Source organism: Lipomyces doorenjongii, assembly GCF_038497915.1.
Source record: "Lipomyces doorenjongii strain NRRL Y-27504 unplaced genomic scaffold V1508scaffold_18, whole genome shotgun sequence".
Classification (NCBI taxonomy): Eukaryota; Fungi; Ascomycota; class Lipomycetes; order Lipomycetales; family Lipomycetaceae; genus Lipomyces; species Lipomyces doorenjongii.
Window position 1 is genome coordinate 34,756 of NW_027118085.1, and position 18,270 is coordinate 53,025.

Below are 18,270 nucleotides of genomic sequence, written 5' to 3' on the forward strand. Positions count from 1 at the left end.
ATTTGGGGGGGGGGGGGGGGGCTGGCATTTGCGGTGGAAGTGGTCCCCTGCTATCTGTCCTCTATTGGTGCTCTCTCAACTGGTTGCGGACCAAGGCTCTCGCCATTAAGGCAAGTGCGCGGCCCTGGAAAGAATTTTTTCTGACCGCAAACTATGAACAATCCCAAACTTGGATGGAGCCATCTATCCCGCAACTGACCATCTGAGGCTTCTTTGGGTGATAGGCAACGCAAGAAATAACTTTCTCGCCATGTCCCTTCAATTCGTGAACAACACGTCTGGACAGCATGTCCCATGCATAAATCTTGCCGTCTTCGCTACCGCTGATTACATAAACGTCGTTGTCTCCAAAACATGAACGGATGCGATATTCCTTATTTAGATGGCCACTGAACGATTGAAGCATTGTCCCATTGGATTTGTCCATAAGCCTGATCGTGCTGTCCAGCGTTGACACAAGCACGCAGGCGCCATCTGTTGAATCTTTTATCGAAGTGACCGGATCTATAGAAGTCAGCTAAACGCTTATATACGTCATACAGATCTTCCACCTACATCCAATAAGATCCTCACACAATTGACCCATCCGGAGATCATAGACTCTGACGTAACCATCAACCGACCTATCCACAGTTAGCTTCGATGCTCAACTCAAATCCCAAGGGATGGACTCACCCCGTGATAATCTGACTGCCAACGATCTGCAAAGTGGATATGCTATCCTTGGCTTCCTCCAATAATTGTATGGGCCTTTGTGAACTCGACTTCGTATCCCACAGTCTAACTTTCGCATCATAAGACCCTAAGATCAGTTAAAACAACAGTCTCCATGGTAAATCTACATCTGGTCCGTCCACATACCACTAGCAATTACTGACGCATCGGCATTAAAATCCACGGCATTTACTCTTGACATGTGTCCGGAGAACCGACGTGTCGTGGAGCCGGACGTGACGTCCCAGAGATAAATCGTCCTGTCGCCTCCGCAACTCACGAACTGCATGCCTTTAGCATCACAACTCCATATCACGCTAGGTAAGTGAAAACACTACCTTTGAATTATCATATGATACTGCTATGTCTAAAACTTCGTATCCGTGCTACAACGGTCTCAGTTCAAAAGCCATCACGTAGTTCAAGTATTGTGACCTTACAGCAATGTACGATTTCACCAATTTAGAGGAATTTGGATTCCAGAGTATAATCTTCCTATCTTGGCCTCCACTCAGGACATATTGTCCTGTTGTATTATAAGTCACAACGTGAACTGGGCCCACATGTTCCTAGATCGTTGTTTTAGATGGGATGACAAATATTCATTGTATTCAAGACTATACCTTAAGAGGAGCGTTCCGTGAGTACACAGGAAACGGCATTTCCACGAACTCTATTCGCTAAATTGATAGCTCCTAGTCAATAGGTACAACCATGAACAGTGTGCAATAGAATGCGAAATGGCACTATTACCTAGTCCAACGTATTGACTTTCTCAGAGGAAACAATTAAGGTTTGCGCTAGTTGTATTCCACAATGTATCTAGCCACGGATGTTTGCGAGTCAACGACTTTATTCCCTTGTATACATATAATCTGATACAGCCTGAGAAATTGTACATTTCGCTATAAAATAGTTTCCCTTCCAGACGGGGATTACTTAGTCGACGAGACCACTTACAAGCGAGCCGCACCGCGTAGGGCACCAAGCGTGATCAAGGGCTACTATTCACGCTAGCATGATCGCGTCATCGCAGCCACGTCTTGCGAGGGTCTCATAGCTGACAACGATCCAAGTTTCAGATTGGACGGATAGTATTGCCATGACCACTGCCGCAGCCGAAAACTGCTCTAATGGAAAGCGCATATCATGTCTGCATGGAGCACCAGCCAATGTGGTCAAGGCTCGCTTCGGAATCATGTCCCCCCAATATATATCAATCATAGTGGATCCGCAATTTGCGCTCTAGTTTGGCTCCTTTGCTCTCCTCGCACGATTTACGAGTTGCTCAATATCTCTCATCATTGTTCAGTCCGTTTACATTTGCTGCCTGAGCGCGTCAGATCGACTGTCACATACTAGTGTCCAGTCTCACATAGACCGATTGCAACAAACCAGCATGCAAACAATCATTCACAACTTCAACGACACCTTAGCCACCGCAGAATGCTCATAATATGGAAATAATACATGTATATACCAACCAATAATGCAAATGCAATACCCAATATAACGAAAAGATGGACTTCAATGCAAGAAAGAGAAAATCTAGCTGACCTGTTTGCTATAGGGATTCTTCGCTCGCACCTTCGCACCAAATCGGTAGAAGAAGAATGGAATTGGGATCATCGCGATAGCTACAATGCCGATTATACTTGCTCCCCATGGCACACCGATCGTTGTGAACATAATACGGCCGAAGATCGGAAACGCGGCGGCCGAACATGAGCGGAGGAATGTTGTTGCCGCGATCGCGGATGCGGCATAACGCGGGAAAGAGTCGACTAAATAGTTGATGCATCCTTGGAATACCGTCAGGAAACCGGCGGCGAGGAGTACGAGACCGCTCACTGGTGCGAACCATGGGTATTGAACTGGTGATGTCCAGCCGAAGATGAACAGACCAATTGGCATCAAGAGGGATCCAACTTTCATGGCGACAAGTCGTTCTTCAGGTACTGGGTTACCATTTTTTGCGGCAAGCGCTCTAGCATAATGAAGGGAGCCAAGGATGTTGATACATCCTCCCACAACAACTCCAAAAAAGATGGCCAGTGACGGAAGAGTTGCCACAACAGTACCCCAGCCGCGGACGTCTGTGAAAGTGACCGGAACGGCCACGACGCCGAGATACAGAATACCAAAGACAAAGGAACCGTACACTGACATTGATGTTACGATTGGAGTTAGAAGCATTGCGAATGGTCTCATGAAATGCTTGGTTACCATTTCTTGCAGTGTAAAGTCCCATTCTTCGTGTTCCGCGTGATATGCCCAGTTTCCAGTATCTATCCTCAATCTCTTCGCTTTGCGTGCCAACAGCACGGGATGATATGTTTCCGGAATCGTCGTTATTGCCAGAGCAAAAATTACCAGTGCATAAATTCCCGAATAATATTGACTCCACCGCCATCCATTTTTTCCCAGTGTTGAAAATGCAGAACCCAAAATTGGTCCCACAGGCGGACCACCAGTGACGACAAATGAATAGAACACGAGGGCGATAGCGCGCGTATTCGGCCGCCAAATATCTCCTAGCACACCGCCAGTATTTGCAATAGGCGCACCTCCAAACAATCCTTGGAAGAACCGCATCAGTAGGACTGTCTGGAAGTTATTGGCAGCACCACAACCGAATGCGAAAATGCCGGACACGAAGAACGGAACGAGGACACCCATTTTTCTACCGTACACTTCGGATATTGGCGCGAAGAACATAGGACCGAATCCAACACTATCAAGCGATTACTATTTTGGTTTCACTAATATTTTCACGGACGGACATTCACTAATATTTTCACGAACACATACCCTAGTAAGAACATCGAGACCCCTAGCGTTGCCACAATTGTGGATTTTCCATATTCTGCAGCAATATCTTGGGACACCTGGCCGTACATCGATGATGCAACTTGGGGCCCAAATGTGCACAACGCATAGGCAAAAGTAGTGTAAGCCCGCTTCCGGAACGGCCAATTCAGTGGACAGTACGGATCATCTTCGCCTTTGAAAGTGACAAGGAATTTGTCGGAGCCAGCTGCAACTTCCATACTGTCGTTCATCTGCAGTTTTTCCACATCGACACAAGTTCCCGCACGCGAAGACGTAGCGGTGGACGATAACGGCGTTGAACTCAATTCGGGGTCCACAACTTCGCTGGGGACTTTCTGTAGCTGTACCGACATATCGTTGTGGATGCATGTGAGAGCTGGTCGCATCTTTTACCGGTACTAACTGGCCATATCCGAAAGCCGTAATGTTTTCGCAAAAGACGCGGCGTAGAAGGCTGCAAACTTATCCATTATCGTGTGCTAGTGCAAGTGGAAATAAATACCCTAACCCATAGTCAGTGAAGGTTCAAGTTAGTTTAAATTAACCCACTTAAAGGAGGACTTCTAGACTTCATTTATTGGATAAGTTACTTAAATACTGTCAATGACTTTTGGCTTAAGCGTGGGTGACCGCTCAAAGCTGCCGCGGATTCTCCGCAAGTGTTAATGGCATTAATACAATCGAGATGTAATTTTGCAGGTTTGTCTGGTATTCTTTGGTGAAGTTTTAACTGTATGGTGTCCAATTAAAATGGAATTTTGAACGCCATCAAATGGTCGCGTGCCTTTTGGCACTGTGCAGTCGACCTTCCCAGGACGCTTGCTTTAGACGGCCCACCAGGGCCCCAGGAAATCTGGTGGTAACGCCCTGCACCACTAGGGGAAGCAGTCGGCACCGCCCGATGATGTCCCATTGGACATGGTGGTAAGTTGATGCTGCAGTAATACTAACTAGCGTGAAACGTGGTTGAATCACAGACCCGCCTGGATAGAGCGATCCGGAACTTGCGAGCGGGAAAGGGTTTGATTGCCGGATGAGCCGCACTTACTCTGCCTTCAGCATGGTGGTCAAACTGGCGACTCGGAGTAAATCCGAACACTCTGGCCGACATCGGCGCCAAAGCCGCGGTCGCAGCGGTTCACTGTGGCACAGACGATGACTCACTCCGCCGTTATCGCTCGCGAATCGGAGCCTTTACCCGCAGTTACCATTAATGAAAATACTATCATACTCGGCTGGGGTCTGCGGCGGCGGACGGTGCATGGTGGCGATTGCAGCGGATAAACCGAATGCGCGGAATATCATCTATTCCTGGCGCTGGAAGAACAAAATGCCTCTGCTCTTCACAGTCTTCACTGCTTCACTGCTTCAGATCGTCGCTTCTTCTACCTGGCAGCTCGTTGACTCAACTTCTGATGTGAGTGCACCCCAGACACTCCTTCTCACGCGCTTCCTTCTCCCATCCAAGATGTCCACAAATGCAGAAAAGGTCCAGGTTTCTCCCGGTCTCGCGGAGTCGTCCTGCCCGGGAGACAGTGCCCCAGTAACTCGGGAAACGGTGGACGCCGCAAGTGTACACTCGTCCGTGAAGGACAAGGGTACTGAAGACTCTGAATATCTGGTAGTGTTCGAAGGCGACGATGATCTGTACTGTCCACTGAACTGGTCCTTCAAGAAAAAGAGTTTTACAACCATGATGTACGCGTGCTGCACTTTTGGACCGCAGTTCTCGTCTTCTGTGTATGGGCCTGTCATTGGTGACGTAGCCACGCTATACAATGTCTCGACGGAGGTGGCTACATTGGGTGTATCTCTCTTTCTCATCGGGTACGTTGCTTTCGATAGTTTCTGATAATATATTACAACTAACTTTCGCTAGTGTCGGATTTGGACCAATGGTCTTTGCTCCTATTTCAGAAGTGTACGGTCGGAAAATTGGCGTCATTGTTCCTTTCTTTATTTCTGGACTCTTTGCAATCGGCTGTGCCACTGCCGGCAACCTGCAGACCGTAATCATCATGAGATTCTTCCAAGGTTTGTTTGGAGGTGCGCCAGTATCGAACTCAGGGGGTGTGCTAGGTGATCTATGGAGGCCAGAAGCCCGTGGAATCGCTCTTGTGTGCTATGCATTTGTCGTCGCTGGTGGCCCGACAGTGGCGCCGTTAATAGGCGCCTCGCTTTCGGTGTCGGGCGATAATGGCTGGAGGTGGACGAGTTACTTGTGCGCGGCCTACACCTTCGTTGTTGCCATTATCAGTGCCATTACTGTTCCAGAGACATATCACCCGGTGCTGTTATCGAAAAAGGCGAAGAAAATGCGGATTGCCACACAGAACTGGGCATGGCACTCGCGGCTCGACGAATGGGACTTGACGGTTAACGAGATCGTTACTAAGCATATGGCGCGTCCTTTCGCGATGCTAATGACTCCCATCGTCGCCGCCATGTGTACATATGCGGCATTCGCGTTCGGAATTCTTTACCTAGGCGTTGTTGCTATCCCTGTCGAATTTCGGGTCGTCAGACAATGGAAAGAGGTGCCATCGTGTCTGCCAACGCTTGGCATGTTTGTCGGAGTCGTACTCGGCGGCTGTATGAATATCTATGCCGGCCGTCGTTATGCTCGCATATTACGAGCCAACGACGGTAAACCGGTCCCTGAAGAACGATTGATAGCCACTTTTGTGGGCTGCTTCCTCATGCCGCTAGGTCTCTTCATCTTTGGCTGGACATCTCATCCAAAATATCCGTGGATTGCACCGGTCTGCGGCACGACCGTCATGGCCACCGGTTTCTTCACAATCTTCCAGGGTTGTCTAAATTACCTCGTTGACACATTCCTCCGCTTCTCAGCCTCAGCCATCGCGGCAACTACATTCACACGATCATGTTTCGCCGCTGCATTCCCACTATTTGGCAATATAATGTTCACCAATCTAGGCGTAGCGTGGGGTTCAAGTCTGGTGGGCTTCGTTGCGGTCGCTATGATTCCCATCCCATTCGTGTTTTATCGTTTCGGGCCCGAAATTCGGAAACGAAATCCGTATAGTTCACAAGTCATGTAGTACTTCTGATTTATTCCGCAGTATAACAGGTGACCGTTTGCATATATTCGTATTGTATTGGTTATTTGGCATCCTAAACGGTTCTATAATGGGGTTTGAGTTCGGTATGTACCGGTCTTCTAATTTTTTATAAGTTGAATCTGGCTGTTTGGTCTAGACGATTAATACGGTTCCGCTATTACCATTAAATGCAAATAGATATATAATTTTCATGCAATATAATACCTGAAATGCTAATGACCGTTGCTACAGAATAGCCGCTGAAAAACTATCCCGCCGCTTTTGGTGGCAGTCCCGTGTCGGGTTCCACCGGAATCGCGCCGCACGGCGGATGGCGCAGCTGGGGTTGGTCTAGCCACATCCATTTTTGTTTTCCAATTGTAGTCCTAACTAAAGTTCAAGGGTCAGGTCCTAATCTCAACGGATCCGGCCAGCTAGTGTTGGTCCTCCTTACAACTTATTCCGACGACAGTGACGCGACGCCATGGCATAATGAGACTCTTCGGATGCCGCGAGACTTTCAAGGTCCGGAAGAATGAGTTGTGACATCAGGATGTACTCGGCGACAATCATCAACAACGCCGCACTCATAGCCTTCTTATTACATCTTTACTATCTGACCATTAATTTTTTAACCGCTCAAATAATTATAGATACATACATTACGAACAGTCCCTGAGAGCCGTGAGCGATCGTATCTTGGATATATCGATGGATGACAATAATCATAGTTGCGAAGAATATAAATTCATAGTACATAATAACAACAACTCATATCCATGGCTTACATATCAATTCCACCGAACCGTTTCGCAATAAAAATGTAGCTACCAATCTACTTCCAAATATTTGTACAAATTCAAACAAAATACAAATGCAAATAAACAGGCAGAATCCAATCCTCACACCTAAGTCATCCCGAAAGTGATCAATATTAGCACAACAGCAACCATGAGCTTCACGTTAATACAGCCTAGAGACGGGACACCAGCGCTAAATGCGTCCACGGGGCTTACGAAATTACACGTTGCCGTATCAAGATCGAAAGTGTCTCCATTATCCAATGTGCCATTCAACAAACCGTATGCCTGATACAGTCCTTTCTGTGGTAATGGGCACAAAAATTGCAGATTAAACGGACAGTCCTGCATAACTTTATGGCAGACATAACTACATGGCATGAGCTCTGTGTAGTCACCGGGGTTCAACTCATCGTTCAAGAAACTATTTCGTGATGTGCCGGGAGTCCTATATGATAATCCCGAAATCTCCGACAGTCCAGAATTGTCATGACTTCCGTCTGCTAAAGCTAAATTGGTGGACGACTCATAGCAGCGAGGGATCAAAGATAGACACAGCCACCGCTTATATGACGCTCGGCACTGGTCGCAAGTTCGCATTATAGTGTATCGCACGTCGATATTAACATCACATGGGACTATCTGCATTGATTTATTGAACCCTGAATATAGCTCAACAGCAAGGCCATCGTACCAGCTTCTCAAATCATCGCGACTCAGAGAAGTATTTGAGGGCACCGCGTAGCCGACTTCATCGCAGAAGCCGAGGCCATATATAACTTGGCAAGTCGAGTCTGCGGATCAGGTCAGTTGCGATTGTAAAGTAGTGTTGGCACAGTGACTTACTCGTCTTGGTTGTAAATTCGACGAAGTCTTGTATGACTCCAGTGCCGGATATCGTGGAGTTCGCTTCGACAACGTAGGCCTGATACCTACTCGCCGAATTCAATCCCTCTGCAAACATGATTTCTCGGGTACTACTTCCGAGCAGTGTTGTCATAATACTCGTGTTGCTGGCCTGAACAGCAAATCCACCACTAGTTACAGCACAGTAGGATCCGTTAAGGCTCCGGATTGAATAATTATTATCATCATACACGTACATATCGTAAGGTGGACTTGTAGTTGTATTCGATATGGCGCCAGTGGCCAGTAATACTGAAGAGGAGTCCGTATCAACAATAGTCGTATCGAGAGGGTCACCGATACCGTCGAATTGATATAGGGCGGCGAAGATCTGCCCCGTCCACGCGCCATCCCAACTATTGTCGTCGTAATTCGGCGCTATAATGTCGACGCTGATAGTTCCGCTTGCTTGAACGGAAAAGTCCGCATTGAAAACACCGCTTCTTAGCGTGTCGTTATACTGCACACTGGCATTTTCTGTTGGTTCGCCTAAAGCTGTCACTTTCCCAACAAACCTGAGAGCGAGGTCTGAAACGTATGCATCCAATAATGGCGTAGAATCCGGCTTACTGGATGGCTGCGTACAGACCGCAGCATATATATACCAATCCACCCTCTGACTATCGGTATTCGTAAAGGAAAATGTTGCTGTATTACCTCTTCCTATTGAGAATGGAGTCAGCGTTGCCGGGGCGATGTCGCGTATTTTAACCCTGTTCTGAGTAGGCGTCTCCTCTATTTTCATCCGCGTCGACTCAAACCGAAGCTGTCCAAAGAGTCCTACAATTCCATCACCAAAATTTTCCATATTTAAGCCGATATCATCTTCGCGGCCTAACACGGGTGTGGGCCAAATACGAATGTCATCGCCGATATCTTTGTCGCCGAGTGCGAGAGAACATAATCCAGGTGGCAATGCCAATATAATTTCAAGGACCAATAATATCGCTAATCGCATCTCGACTATTTAATGACTCTTGCTCCTCTGTATCCTGGGAAAGGTTAGCATTCTGTGCAAATCTATTAAGTTCGTACCCTTGTATATATATGTATACGCGCCTGTTCATTGCACTATTATGGGATTTACGCACTTTTCCAACCAGAGAGTATGTTGCTCTACACTGATTGCCACCCGCGCCCCAAGTACTAAGGTCTAATATGTGCTTCTAAAATTTATGGCCCAAACTATGACGCATACATCCTGAAACTGCTATCCACCTCTAAAGAAATCAAGCCGCGAGTTTGCGCTTGTACGACTCAGCCGCACTCTAGGCGGCCTCCATTGTCTTGAAGGTGATACGATCAGTAAGAATGGAAGAACTACAATTCCGTAAAATATTTACTTAGACTGCCGAATGCCATTTCATACAAGAAGTCAAATTTAAGATAATCTATTTACATTACAGATTTCAAGAGTATGACTAAGCGCTCTCAACAATCTCCTTAAAAATCTTCTTCGTGGGGACTTTAGCATGCAACCTAGCGCAAAGCAGAAACGCACCACTGAGCTTTCTGTGCAAGCTGTATGTCTCCTCTGGTGGAGGCGTAAGTCGTTCTCGGATCATCACTGGAATTAGTGCGCGCACACGATCAGTAACCGTCTGGTGCGAGAAATTGTACAATGTGTCTTCATCGCCTTCTTGCATGAACGGCTCCGCGAGAGCAAGAATACTATCGACATGCGCGTTCAGCATTGTAGGAGATTCCAATCCCGTCAAATATCCTAACCGCCTGCTGTACAGTTCACACCCTTTCCTATCCTTACGCACCGCAGCTTTTAAAACCGCGACATAGTCCTCGACAAATTCAGTCTTGTATTCCCTCGATGCACCGAAGTCCAGTAGCTCAATTTTACCACTTTGCTCATTGTAGAGGAAATTAGTCCAATTAGGATCAGTTTGCATGTAATGAAACTCCACTACCTCACGCAAGCATAATCGCAAAATCTCGCTCGCGATCCAATCTTTCTTTTCCTGCGGCAAAGTATCGATCTTAGCGACGCCGACGCCCCACATGCGCTCCATTGTTAGCACGTGCGCTCCGCTGCATGCGTCAATAACTTCAGGAACATCGAAAACTGGGTCGTCCTTAAGGAGCTCGCGGAACTTGCGGAGACTTTCGGCTTCGCGGATGTAATCGCACTCCCATGCCAGCTCTGTGCGAGCATTGGCGATGGTTTTGTCGAGGTATAAACCGCTAGGAAGTAACCGCGATGCAGAAAGAAGCATGGCGAGGTTATTTAGATCAGAAGAGATGGAGGACGCGACGCCTGGGTACTGGACTTTGACGGCAACGGGCTGTCCTGTACTGGTCAGAACTGCGGCGTGTACTTGGCCGATTGACGCAGCTGCAATTGGCACATCCTCAAACGACGAAAATTTGTCCCGCCAGGATGGGCCGAGGTCTTGCGTCATTACGCGTTCGAGTTGGCGGCGCGGCATGTAATCAGCGCTGTCTTGCACGCGATTGAGGACCTGCTGGATTTCGGGTGGAAGAAACGACGAGTCTAACAGAGGGATATAGGTTAGCGCGCATATATAATTGAACTCGAGGAACGGCACCTTGGAAACTAATCATTTGACCGAGTTTTAATGCGGCACCTCGCATTCTTGACAACTTCCTAACTAGCATTTCTAAATTTGCCGGACTCATAAATAACGACTGACTCTGTCCAACATGTGAACTCTCCTCAGAATCTCCCATCCGACGTACGCCTTCTCTAATGGCTCCAATTCCCATCCCAGTAACGAGACTTCCGTAATGAAAGATTCTGCCAATGCGTGTCGACGGTACCGGTGATTCTGTCATCGTGTGAACTCGCGGCCGATCAGTTACCACTTCCACCTTTGCTTTCTTTATTACTGTTGCTGGTGCGATTACCGCGTCTGACGGCGGTTTAGAAGAGTACATTCTGATGTTACTGTACCGTCTTGTCGAAAACGATCGTGATTCGTTCGCAGTCCTTGTCGGATCAACAGTCGGCCTCTTTCTGTCGGCACGTAACACAGTGGCAGTACTTGCCGTCCTTGACTCTGTAGCAGACGATTCCGATGAGCTAGCATTCTCTTCTCTCTTAGTAGTCGGTTTCCGCGGCTTACTCCTACACAGCGTGGTCAGCGACGAGGTGCTGAAGAATTGGTCTGCATGCGCCTTGTAAATCTCGCGCGTCCGCTGCCCGACTTGACAGGCCGCTCCCGACAAGCGTATTAAGTCTGGTATTGTCACCATTTGCTATTGCAAATGTCTGCGTGGATTTTGCCGCCAATTGCAAGATTGCAGGCTGACCTTAGAGTTGCTTGTTTAACGAAATCGTCGCTCTGAACGCTGCCAGGCTGGGAAGTATGCGATGTTCCTATTCGGGAAGTGAACATGTCCGTACTGCGAAATATACTTGCAGCAACCACTGCGGTAAATAATAGCAGCCAGAGGCAGTGTTACATTTAATCTATAGCTTATCTGCAAACATGATCACTACGGTCCACAGTTAACGCGTGATTTCATACATTTACTACGGTATAACCAGTGAAACGCGAGTGTAAAAGACTCAACCTCAGCACTCAATCCACCGGTCAACCACCCATTCATCTTAGTCTTTTTGACATGGATAACGATACGCAGCAAAAAAAATGTATCTTTTCCCGCTTACAAAAAAGCGTTATTCCTCAACAAGAGATAAATCAATGCGTAAAAACCGAAGACTGACAAAGATTTTTCTTTATGAGACTAATAAGGAGAAAAGACAATCACTATATCTAATATAGGCAGCATTTTGAATCCAAAAGTTCATTGAACTAGTCGAAACAGTGGATCTTCGATAGCGCCATGTAGAGAAGACAGTAGAGAGCGGATAAAGACGTAATATGGAAATAACCACTCCGGACGGAAATTTGCGTCACCCAGAGATGTTGTGGCCAATTGTTTTCAGAAGAAACGCGAACTATAAAGCACTTATTAACTTAAATTATCTATAAAATTGAATGTTTCACGGAGACATCTCGATTTCATGCCCGAACAAGTTGTGAAAAAAAATTTCATTGACAAACAAGTTGGGCCGCAATTTCAAGCAGGCTCATGTCACCTAACCCTGCGAACGTCGCAAAGATCGCATGCTTACGTTGGTCTTAAGTCTCGTTATGTCAGCGTATGTTAATCATATACGTGCCTTCGCTGCTATCCATCTCCGCCTGTTATGATAGATTAAATGAATTACACACACCACCATTGTACCTTGATGGTTTAAAATCAATATATTCAGCCATCGTCCTCCTTAATCTTCAACAAAGGAATATAACGTGCACTACTATGATATACCCCCCGTCTCTCCATAGTCTACACAAATACCGATCATTCTAAACGAAATAGAAACACCCGTCAGCTCAATAAAACACCCGCAGATAATAACCACCAAGCCAAAACTTTACAAATAATAGTAATAAGTCAATCTTGACATTTAAGCAGCAGCCTCGATAGGAATGGCAGTGATAGTCTCTTTCTCGACGACGACATTGTCAGCCTGGACACCAGTAACAGGGGTCAGACCCAACTGCGCGTCAGTCCAGATTGGCTGAACAGGCTTCGCCTCTTTGACGCCGACGCCAGCAAGCCCACCGACGGCTTCCCAGTCCTTGACGCGCTTTATGCCCAGCTCGGTCCAGACTGTTTCCAGAGCGTTAACTAGATTATCAGCGAGTTTGGTGCCGTGGCCAGGAGTAGGAGTAACACGGAGACGCTCTTCGCCCACTGGGACAGTAGGATAGTTGATGGCCTGGACGTAGATATCGAAACGCTCGAGAAGCATGTCCGAAGCGATTTTAGCCGTCTCGGCATCGCCAACAAGAACGGGAACAATGTGCGAAGGATTAGGGACAACAGGAATGTCTAGCTCGGCAAGTTTACTCTTCACGTAACGAGTGTTGAGCTGCTGAGCAGCACGGTCCCGGATAGTCATCTTCTGATACTCAATGGCTGTGTTAGCACCGGCCATAATGGATGGAGGAAGCGAGGTCGTAAAAATAAAACCGGGAGCAAGGGATCGGATCATGTCGACAAACTTAGCAGAGCCAGCGATGTAGCCACCGACACAGCCGTATGCCTTGCCAAGAGTACCAGTAATGATATCCACTCGCGACATAATAGTGTTCTCTGGACGACCGCTCGCGTGGGCCTCAAAGTCAAGGTGCTCAGCAACGCCAGCACCACGAGGACCGTACATGCCAACAGCATGCACTTCATCTAGGAAAGTAATAGCACCGTATTTATCAGCCAAGTCGCAAATTGCCTCAATAGGAGCGATTGAACCACACATGGAGTAGACAGACTCGAACGCAATAATCTTCGGAACCTCTATGGGGAGCGACTTCAATTTATTCTCCAAGTCTACCAAATCGTTGTGCTTGAAAACAACTTTCCGCGCACCAGAGTGTCGAATGCCCTGGATCATAGAAGCGTGATTCAGTTGATCGGAAAGAATAACACAGTCGGGGAGTTTAGAACCGAGAGTCGAGAGAGTAGCGTCGTTGGCGACATAGCAAGAAGAGAAAACCAGAGCAGACTCCTTGGAGTGCAAATCAGCGAGGGCGGCCTCAAGCTCAACCGCATGTTTGTTGTGGCCAGCGATGTTGCGAGTGCCACCGGCACCCGCACCATAGGTTTCAAGAGTGTTGCGCATTGTCTTCAAGACTTCTTTATTCTTTGACATGCCGAGATAATCGTTGGAGCACCATACGGTGACGCGCTCCACTTCGCTGGCAGTGTGAGCTTTGGGAAATTCCTTCGCAAGTCGGTTGATGTTGTTGAAGTAGCGGTAAGACTTGTCCTTGTGCTTCTTGGTCAGCTCGGCTTGGTAAAAGTCCTCATAGTTGAAAGTGTTGGATTGCATCTTCTTCGTGGAGGTAGAAGCAATCTTGATAGCCGACGCTTCTTTTTCCACAACTTCGCCAGTAGCAGCCTGAGCGGCTTTCATAACGGCAAGGCCATGTTTACAGATGCCTGTATCATAGATCAGCCAATGCAGTCGGAGAACGAGTCACAAAAGCACCTACCCTTCGACGTATCGAAAACACCAGCTTTCGCATGGACAGAGTCAATGCTGGTCTCGTTGGCCATCGCCTGGGAGGACTGTTCAAATTGCAATGGCTTCGTCGACGTCGCATAGGAGCGAGAGGACTGAACTGCCATGGCAGCGCCCATGACGGGACACTCGCGGGCGGCGACCTGCAAGTTTGAGACGCCATTCGAGGACGCAGGCGATGCAGACAACGCGCGGAGTGTGGCCGGCGAAGTCTTGTTGAGGAACGGACAGAATAAACGGGACTGACGAGCGAGAAACTCCATTGCAATAGCAATATGGATCGAAAGATTGACTATAGAGAGGAAAATAGAACGTGAGCGGCCCTGGCGAACTTTTTATCGGAAAGCCTGAGCAGACTCGCCTTGTCGCCTGAGCTGTGACGGACTTGGGCGGTGTGGCGTATCTTGCTCGCTGTGGCTACAACTTCTGCGGCTGGAGCCAATCGCAAGCCGGGTCGTGTCAGCACGCCACTCTCCGAGGCGCATGTGATTGGCTGAGAATGGCGGTGCGGCAATAATCTACGGCAAGTTGATTGGCTGAGCTCTGTGGCGCAGAATATTGGTCGAGACCGTCGCACAAACGTCAGCGAAAGCATTCTTATCTTACTAGTGCTCTTTCGCCACAGCCCTCAAGGTTTATATGCAGACCCAGCCGCAGCTACTTCCTTAATTTGGTCTAGCGCTTTTGAGCATGTTACAAAATTATTTGAGGCTCCAAACCTGCAGCTGCGATAGTCCGCACGGTAATTCTAAGCAGCATGATAGCGATAGCGCCATTCGTACATTCTCGGAGGCTAGATTGCAGCTGAGAAGCAGGCAAACAATGAATGAATTATTTAGTCGGACGGCAGATGACAAGTTGGATCTGTTTCGTTGTTATCATACTGAAAATGGAGTTGTTAACGTCGAGATTTCTTGTTCGATCTCGATCTCGATCTCGATTGCTGTCCTCGTATGATTTTAATATTACATACTTTGGGCTGTTTGTTCTGTCAGATTATGCAGCTTAAATATTTAGAGTCAATTCCCTTCGTAGAATGTCTCAAGTTCACAAAGCACGTTGCATGCTTGAAAAAAATCACGTTATATTCACAGCTTAAAAAAAAGCAGCATATCGTACAGTGTATCATATGAAAGCCCTTGTGTTTGACTAAGCACTATGGCGGCTCATGCCTAGCGGCCCTCTGGCCCTCTGGCCCCCCTTCAACATACTGCAAATCGGGACTGGCTCGCTTCGAAAGCTCTTGTTTTGATTAAGTATAAAACAACAGAAATCCCGATATTATGCAGGAATAAGAATCTTATAATAATGGTTAAGAGCCATAATCATAATAAAATACCTTGTGCCTTTTTGTATAAATTAATTCATAACCTAGTCACAGCCCACAACCTCAATAAGAACCTCATACGTCTGTACATAAGCAGCAGCCGAAAACTCCGGTCTAACCACCCTAGTCCAGTCGAGCTCCTCACCTTTAGTACTTCCATTGTAAAATAACACCGCAATCGCGTGATCACACGGTAATCCTGTTTTCGTCCATGCCATGCAAGTGCAGTGGTTTAGATCCAGATCGACCAAATATTCATTCGCTACCGCTGTCGCGCTCTCGACATTCTCGCACGTCTCGTTCATAGACTTCTTGATCTCCATCAAATCCGGGTCCTTATTATCTATCTCTAACGTACCAAATCTGACCCGCCAAACATTGCAGTCACCCATTAGCGACCTGTCCATTCTCATATGCCGACTTTTAACCCGTCGCTGTGCTTCGCAGATAGACTCGGCGGCATAAGCAGAAATTTCCTGCCGATCAGCTAGTAACCTCCTCGCGCACTCATGCCGCCGTTTAAACAAATTCGACAGTCCAGTCGTCAACTGCTGCAAAAACTGATCTGATGGCACATTGATCCGCGGACACTCGATTTCCGCAGACTCGCTCTCATCACTCGGCGACCGCGACCGAATAAAATCCTTCGTAGGCAAGATCGCGCACGTATCTGCAGGTACGAAATCCCATTCTGCAAAAAGCCGCGTCATATTAGCATCCATGATTCCGTATCGGCGACCAACAAATATTGATTCGGCCCATAGAGATGGGTGCCAGCGATCAAGAATAGATTCTCGAACGCTTGTCGGTAACATGTCTAGTATTCGATCAAACTCTGCTTGCGTGTAGGCTCTGGCGGCATGCATGACGATTTCCGCGTAAGCATAGCCAAATTGACGACAGACGAAGTAGTATAAAAACCGGAGGCATAGGGCGTGTTGTGTGACACTGTCTGGAAACACCGCCGCGACTGCGTTGTGAACGCCGTATCTAAAGTCCGAAACAAATGTTATTCCGCGCACGTAGTCGCAAATATCTTTCACCGAGACGGAAGCATTCCTCGTTGCGCATATGCATTTAATCAAACTCTCCCGGAACAACTCTAAAAACCATGTCCATGATCCTTCGTTGACTTGCCTTACGATCGCGAATGCAACCGGAAACTGTCGATCTTCGGCGTCCCGAGTCGTAGCAACGAGCATGCCAACCGTGTCCTCGCAAAGGTGATCGATCCTTCCAAGCGCAATGACACGCCGACAGGAGAGCATCCCGTTCAATGCACCTCCGTATGCCCAAAACATGCGCCGAAAATTGCACTCTGATGGGTCCGGCAACAACGCGCCCCTTCCCAACTCGTCCCTGATCTCCATGACCGCTCGCCCACGTGCATCCTTACTCGACAAATTCGCACAGAATTTGCCAAGATTGTCGCATAGTAACCAGCATGGCGGTCGCGAGCGAAGGAGTTGTAGTGCCGACTCTCGAGCCCGCCATGCCTGCTTGTACGAGAGGATGACATTATGTGCCAGTCGCATATGTGCAATAACATCGTTTGGTGAAAACCTAGGATCACTCAATATCCGCGCGACAATCCTCCGAGCAATCCAATTAGACGACGCTACGCTATTGCCTTTGTGCATTTTCAAACAAGTATGTTGACCACGGTACACGGTCACCACAAAAGGTGGCCTCAGTCCATGTAACTCATATTCTGGCCCCATCGACTTTGGCCGCGAGGAATGGAGATACCATGGACACGAGTGATCTTTGCAGCGTACGGTATATCGCGTCGAGTTGGACTTCACGGAGACGAACTCCCAGTTATCGCGTACAGCTAGGGTCTTGAGGAGTTCCTGTAGCTCTGAGCGCGAATCGAAGCACATGCCGAGTGCTAGCTCTGGCGTACCGTGTGAGGGTGGTCCTTTCGAGAGAATCGGCGTCATTCTAATTGGTAATTGCCAAGATTGTGATATTTCGAGAGTGAACGAAGGCGCTTATATCCCAACGACTGACCGACGAACCGGTTAGCGAGCGTCGTCGACGAACTGTTCTGCCCTGATCTAGATTTCAATAAGTCAAACCCGCAGGAATACAAATGTGTGAGCAAGCCCTCATTCGATTAGCAAGTACGAGCAGGCTTAGCGCTGTGGCATAACGAAAAGATGTGCCCCCCACGCAAAATTGCGTCAGGGCAATTCAAAATCTGAAAATTGTGGCGCCGGTATAAGACTAGCACACTTGGACTGATCGGCGGAACACCCGGACCATTTATGAGCTGCCAAATCGACCAACAAGCGGGGCATGATCCTGCCAATTACATTTGCCAAGTCATAATTGTGCAATTGTACGCATTTGTCACTATAAGTACATCTTTGTGGTCTCGCTGCGGTAGTTTGGCTGCCTGGACATTTGTAGCAATATTACGTGTGTGACTAGACAAGATTCAGCTTAACCCTAGCTATCTCTTCACACAAGTGTTTTGTCCTCACCAAACTGGCGATGGCCCGGAAGTGTGCAATTGGTCAAGTATATTATGAACGAAGTTTATTATTTGTA

The 18,270-nt window shown here is 47.7% G+C and overlaps 6 protein-coding genes across 6 annotated transcripts; 1 reads left to right on the forward strand and 5 right to left on the reverse strand.

Annotated features, from left to right (window-relative positions):
- Nucleotides 1-13: 13 nt before the first annotated feature.
- On the reverse strand, nucleotides 14-1,630 carry V1508DRAFT_415553 (WD40-repeat-containing domain protein). Its single transcript, XM_066940081.1, has 8 exons — nucleotides 1,468-1,630; nucleotides 1,338-1,394; nucleotides 1,155-1,283; nucleotides 1,053-1,100; nucleotides 862-997; nucleotides 676-802; nucleotides 556-623; nucleotides 14-504 (listed from the first exon to the last, which is right to left on the reverse strand). The coding sequence occupies exons 2-8, from the start codon at nucleotides 1,374-1,376 to the stop codon at nucleotides 152-154; spliced, it is 900 nt and encodes a 299-aa protein (XP_066796372.1). The 5' UTR covers nucleotides 1,377-1,394; nucleotides 1,468-1,630; the 3' UTR covers nucleotides 14-151.
- Nucleotides 1,631-2,262: 632 nt separating this feature from the next.
- On the reverse strand, nucleotides 2,263-3,764 carry V1508DRAFT_403745 (major facilitator superfamily domain-containing protein; the record flags this gene model as incomplete). The annotated part of the gene is made up of 2 exons (XM_066938577.1): nucleotides 2,263-3,448; nucleotides 3,526-3,764. The coding sequence occupies 2 exons, from the start codon at nucleotides 3,762-3,764 to the stop codon at nucleotides 2,263-2,265; spliced, it is 1,425 nt and encodes a 474-aa protein (XP_066796373.1).
- Nucleotides 3,765-5,014: 1,250 nt separating this feature from the next.
- On the forward strand, nucleotides 5,015-6,611 carry V1508DRAFT_353358 (major facilitator superfamily domain-containing protein; the record flags this gene model as incomplete). Its single annotated transcript, XM_066936879.1, has 2 exons — nucleotides 5,015-5,373; nucleotides 5,426-6,611. 2 exons carry the CDS (start codon nucleotides 5,015-5,017, stop codon nucleotides 6,609-6,611), a joined length of 1,545 nt encoding a protein of 514 aa, XP_066796374.1.
- A 674-nt stretch (nucleotides 6,612-7,285) lies between these two features.
- On the reverse strand, nucleotides 7,286-9,530 carry V1508DRAFT_415565 (stretch-activated Ca2+-permeable channel component-domain-containing protein; the record flags this gene model as incomplete). Its single annotated transcript, XM_066940082.1, has 3 exons — nucleotides 9,377-9,530; nucleotides 8,258-9,309; nucleotides 7,286-8,205 (listed from the first exon to the last, which is right to left on the reverse strand). Coding segments are annotated over exons 2-3 (1,699 nt in total), but the record flags the coding sequence as incomplete, so codon positions are not given.
- A 208-nt stretch (nucleotides 9,531-9,738) lies between these two features.
- Nucleotides 9,739-11,227, reverse strand: V1508DRAFT_403748 (ABC1 family-domain-containing protein; the record flags this gene model as incomplete). The annotated part of the gene is made up of 2 exons (XM_066938578.1): nucleotides 9,739-10,823; nucleotides 10,879-11,227. 2 exons carry the CDS (start codon nucleotides 11,225-11,227, stop codon nucleotides 9,739-9,741), a joined length of 1,434 nt encoding a protein of 477 aa, XP_066796376.1.
- A 1,540-nt stretch (nucleotides 11,228-12,767) lies between these two features.
- Nucleotides 12,768-14,650, reverse strand: V1508DRAFT_431991 (pyridoxal phosphate-dependent transferase; the record flags this gene model as incomplete). The annotated part of the gene is made up of 2 exons (XM_066941941.1): nucleotides 12,768-14,305; nucleotides 14,359-14,650. 2 exons carry the CDS (start codon nucleotides 14,648-14,650, stop codon nucleotides 12,768-12,770), a joined length of 1,830 nt encoding a protein of 609 aa, XP_066796377.1.
- Nucleotides 14,651-18,270: the final 3,620 nt, after the last annotated feature.

Excerpts from the sequence above, each read along its gene's own strand:
- V1508DRAFT_415553 (XM_066940081.1), bottom strand. The coding sequence starts at position 1,376 with ATGCCGTTTCCTGTGTACTCACGGAACGCTCCTCTTAAG. Across the intron at positions 1,284-1,337 it reads CACGGAACGCTCCTCTTAAG|GAACATGTGGGCCCAGTTCA; the intron begins GTATAGTCTTGA and ends ACAACGATCTAG. Across the intron at positions 1,101-1,154 it reads TGGTGAAATCGTACATTGCT|CACGGATACGAAGTTTTAGA; the intron begins GTAAGGTCACAA and ends AGACCGTTGTAG.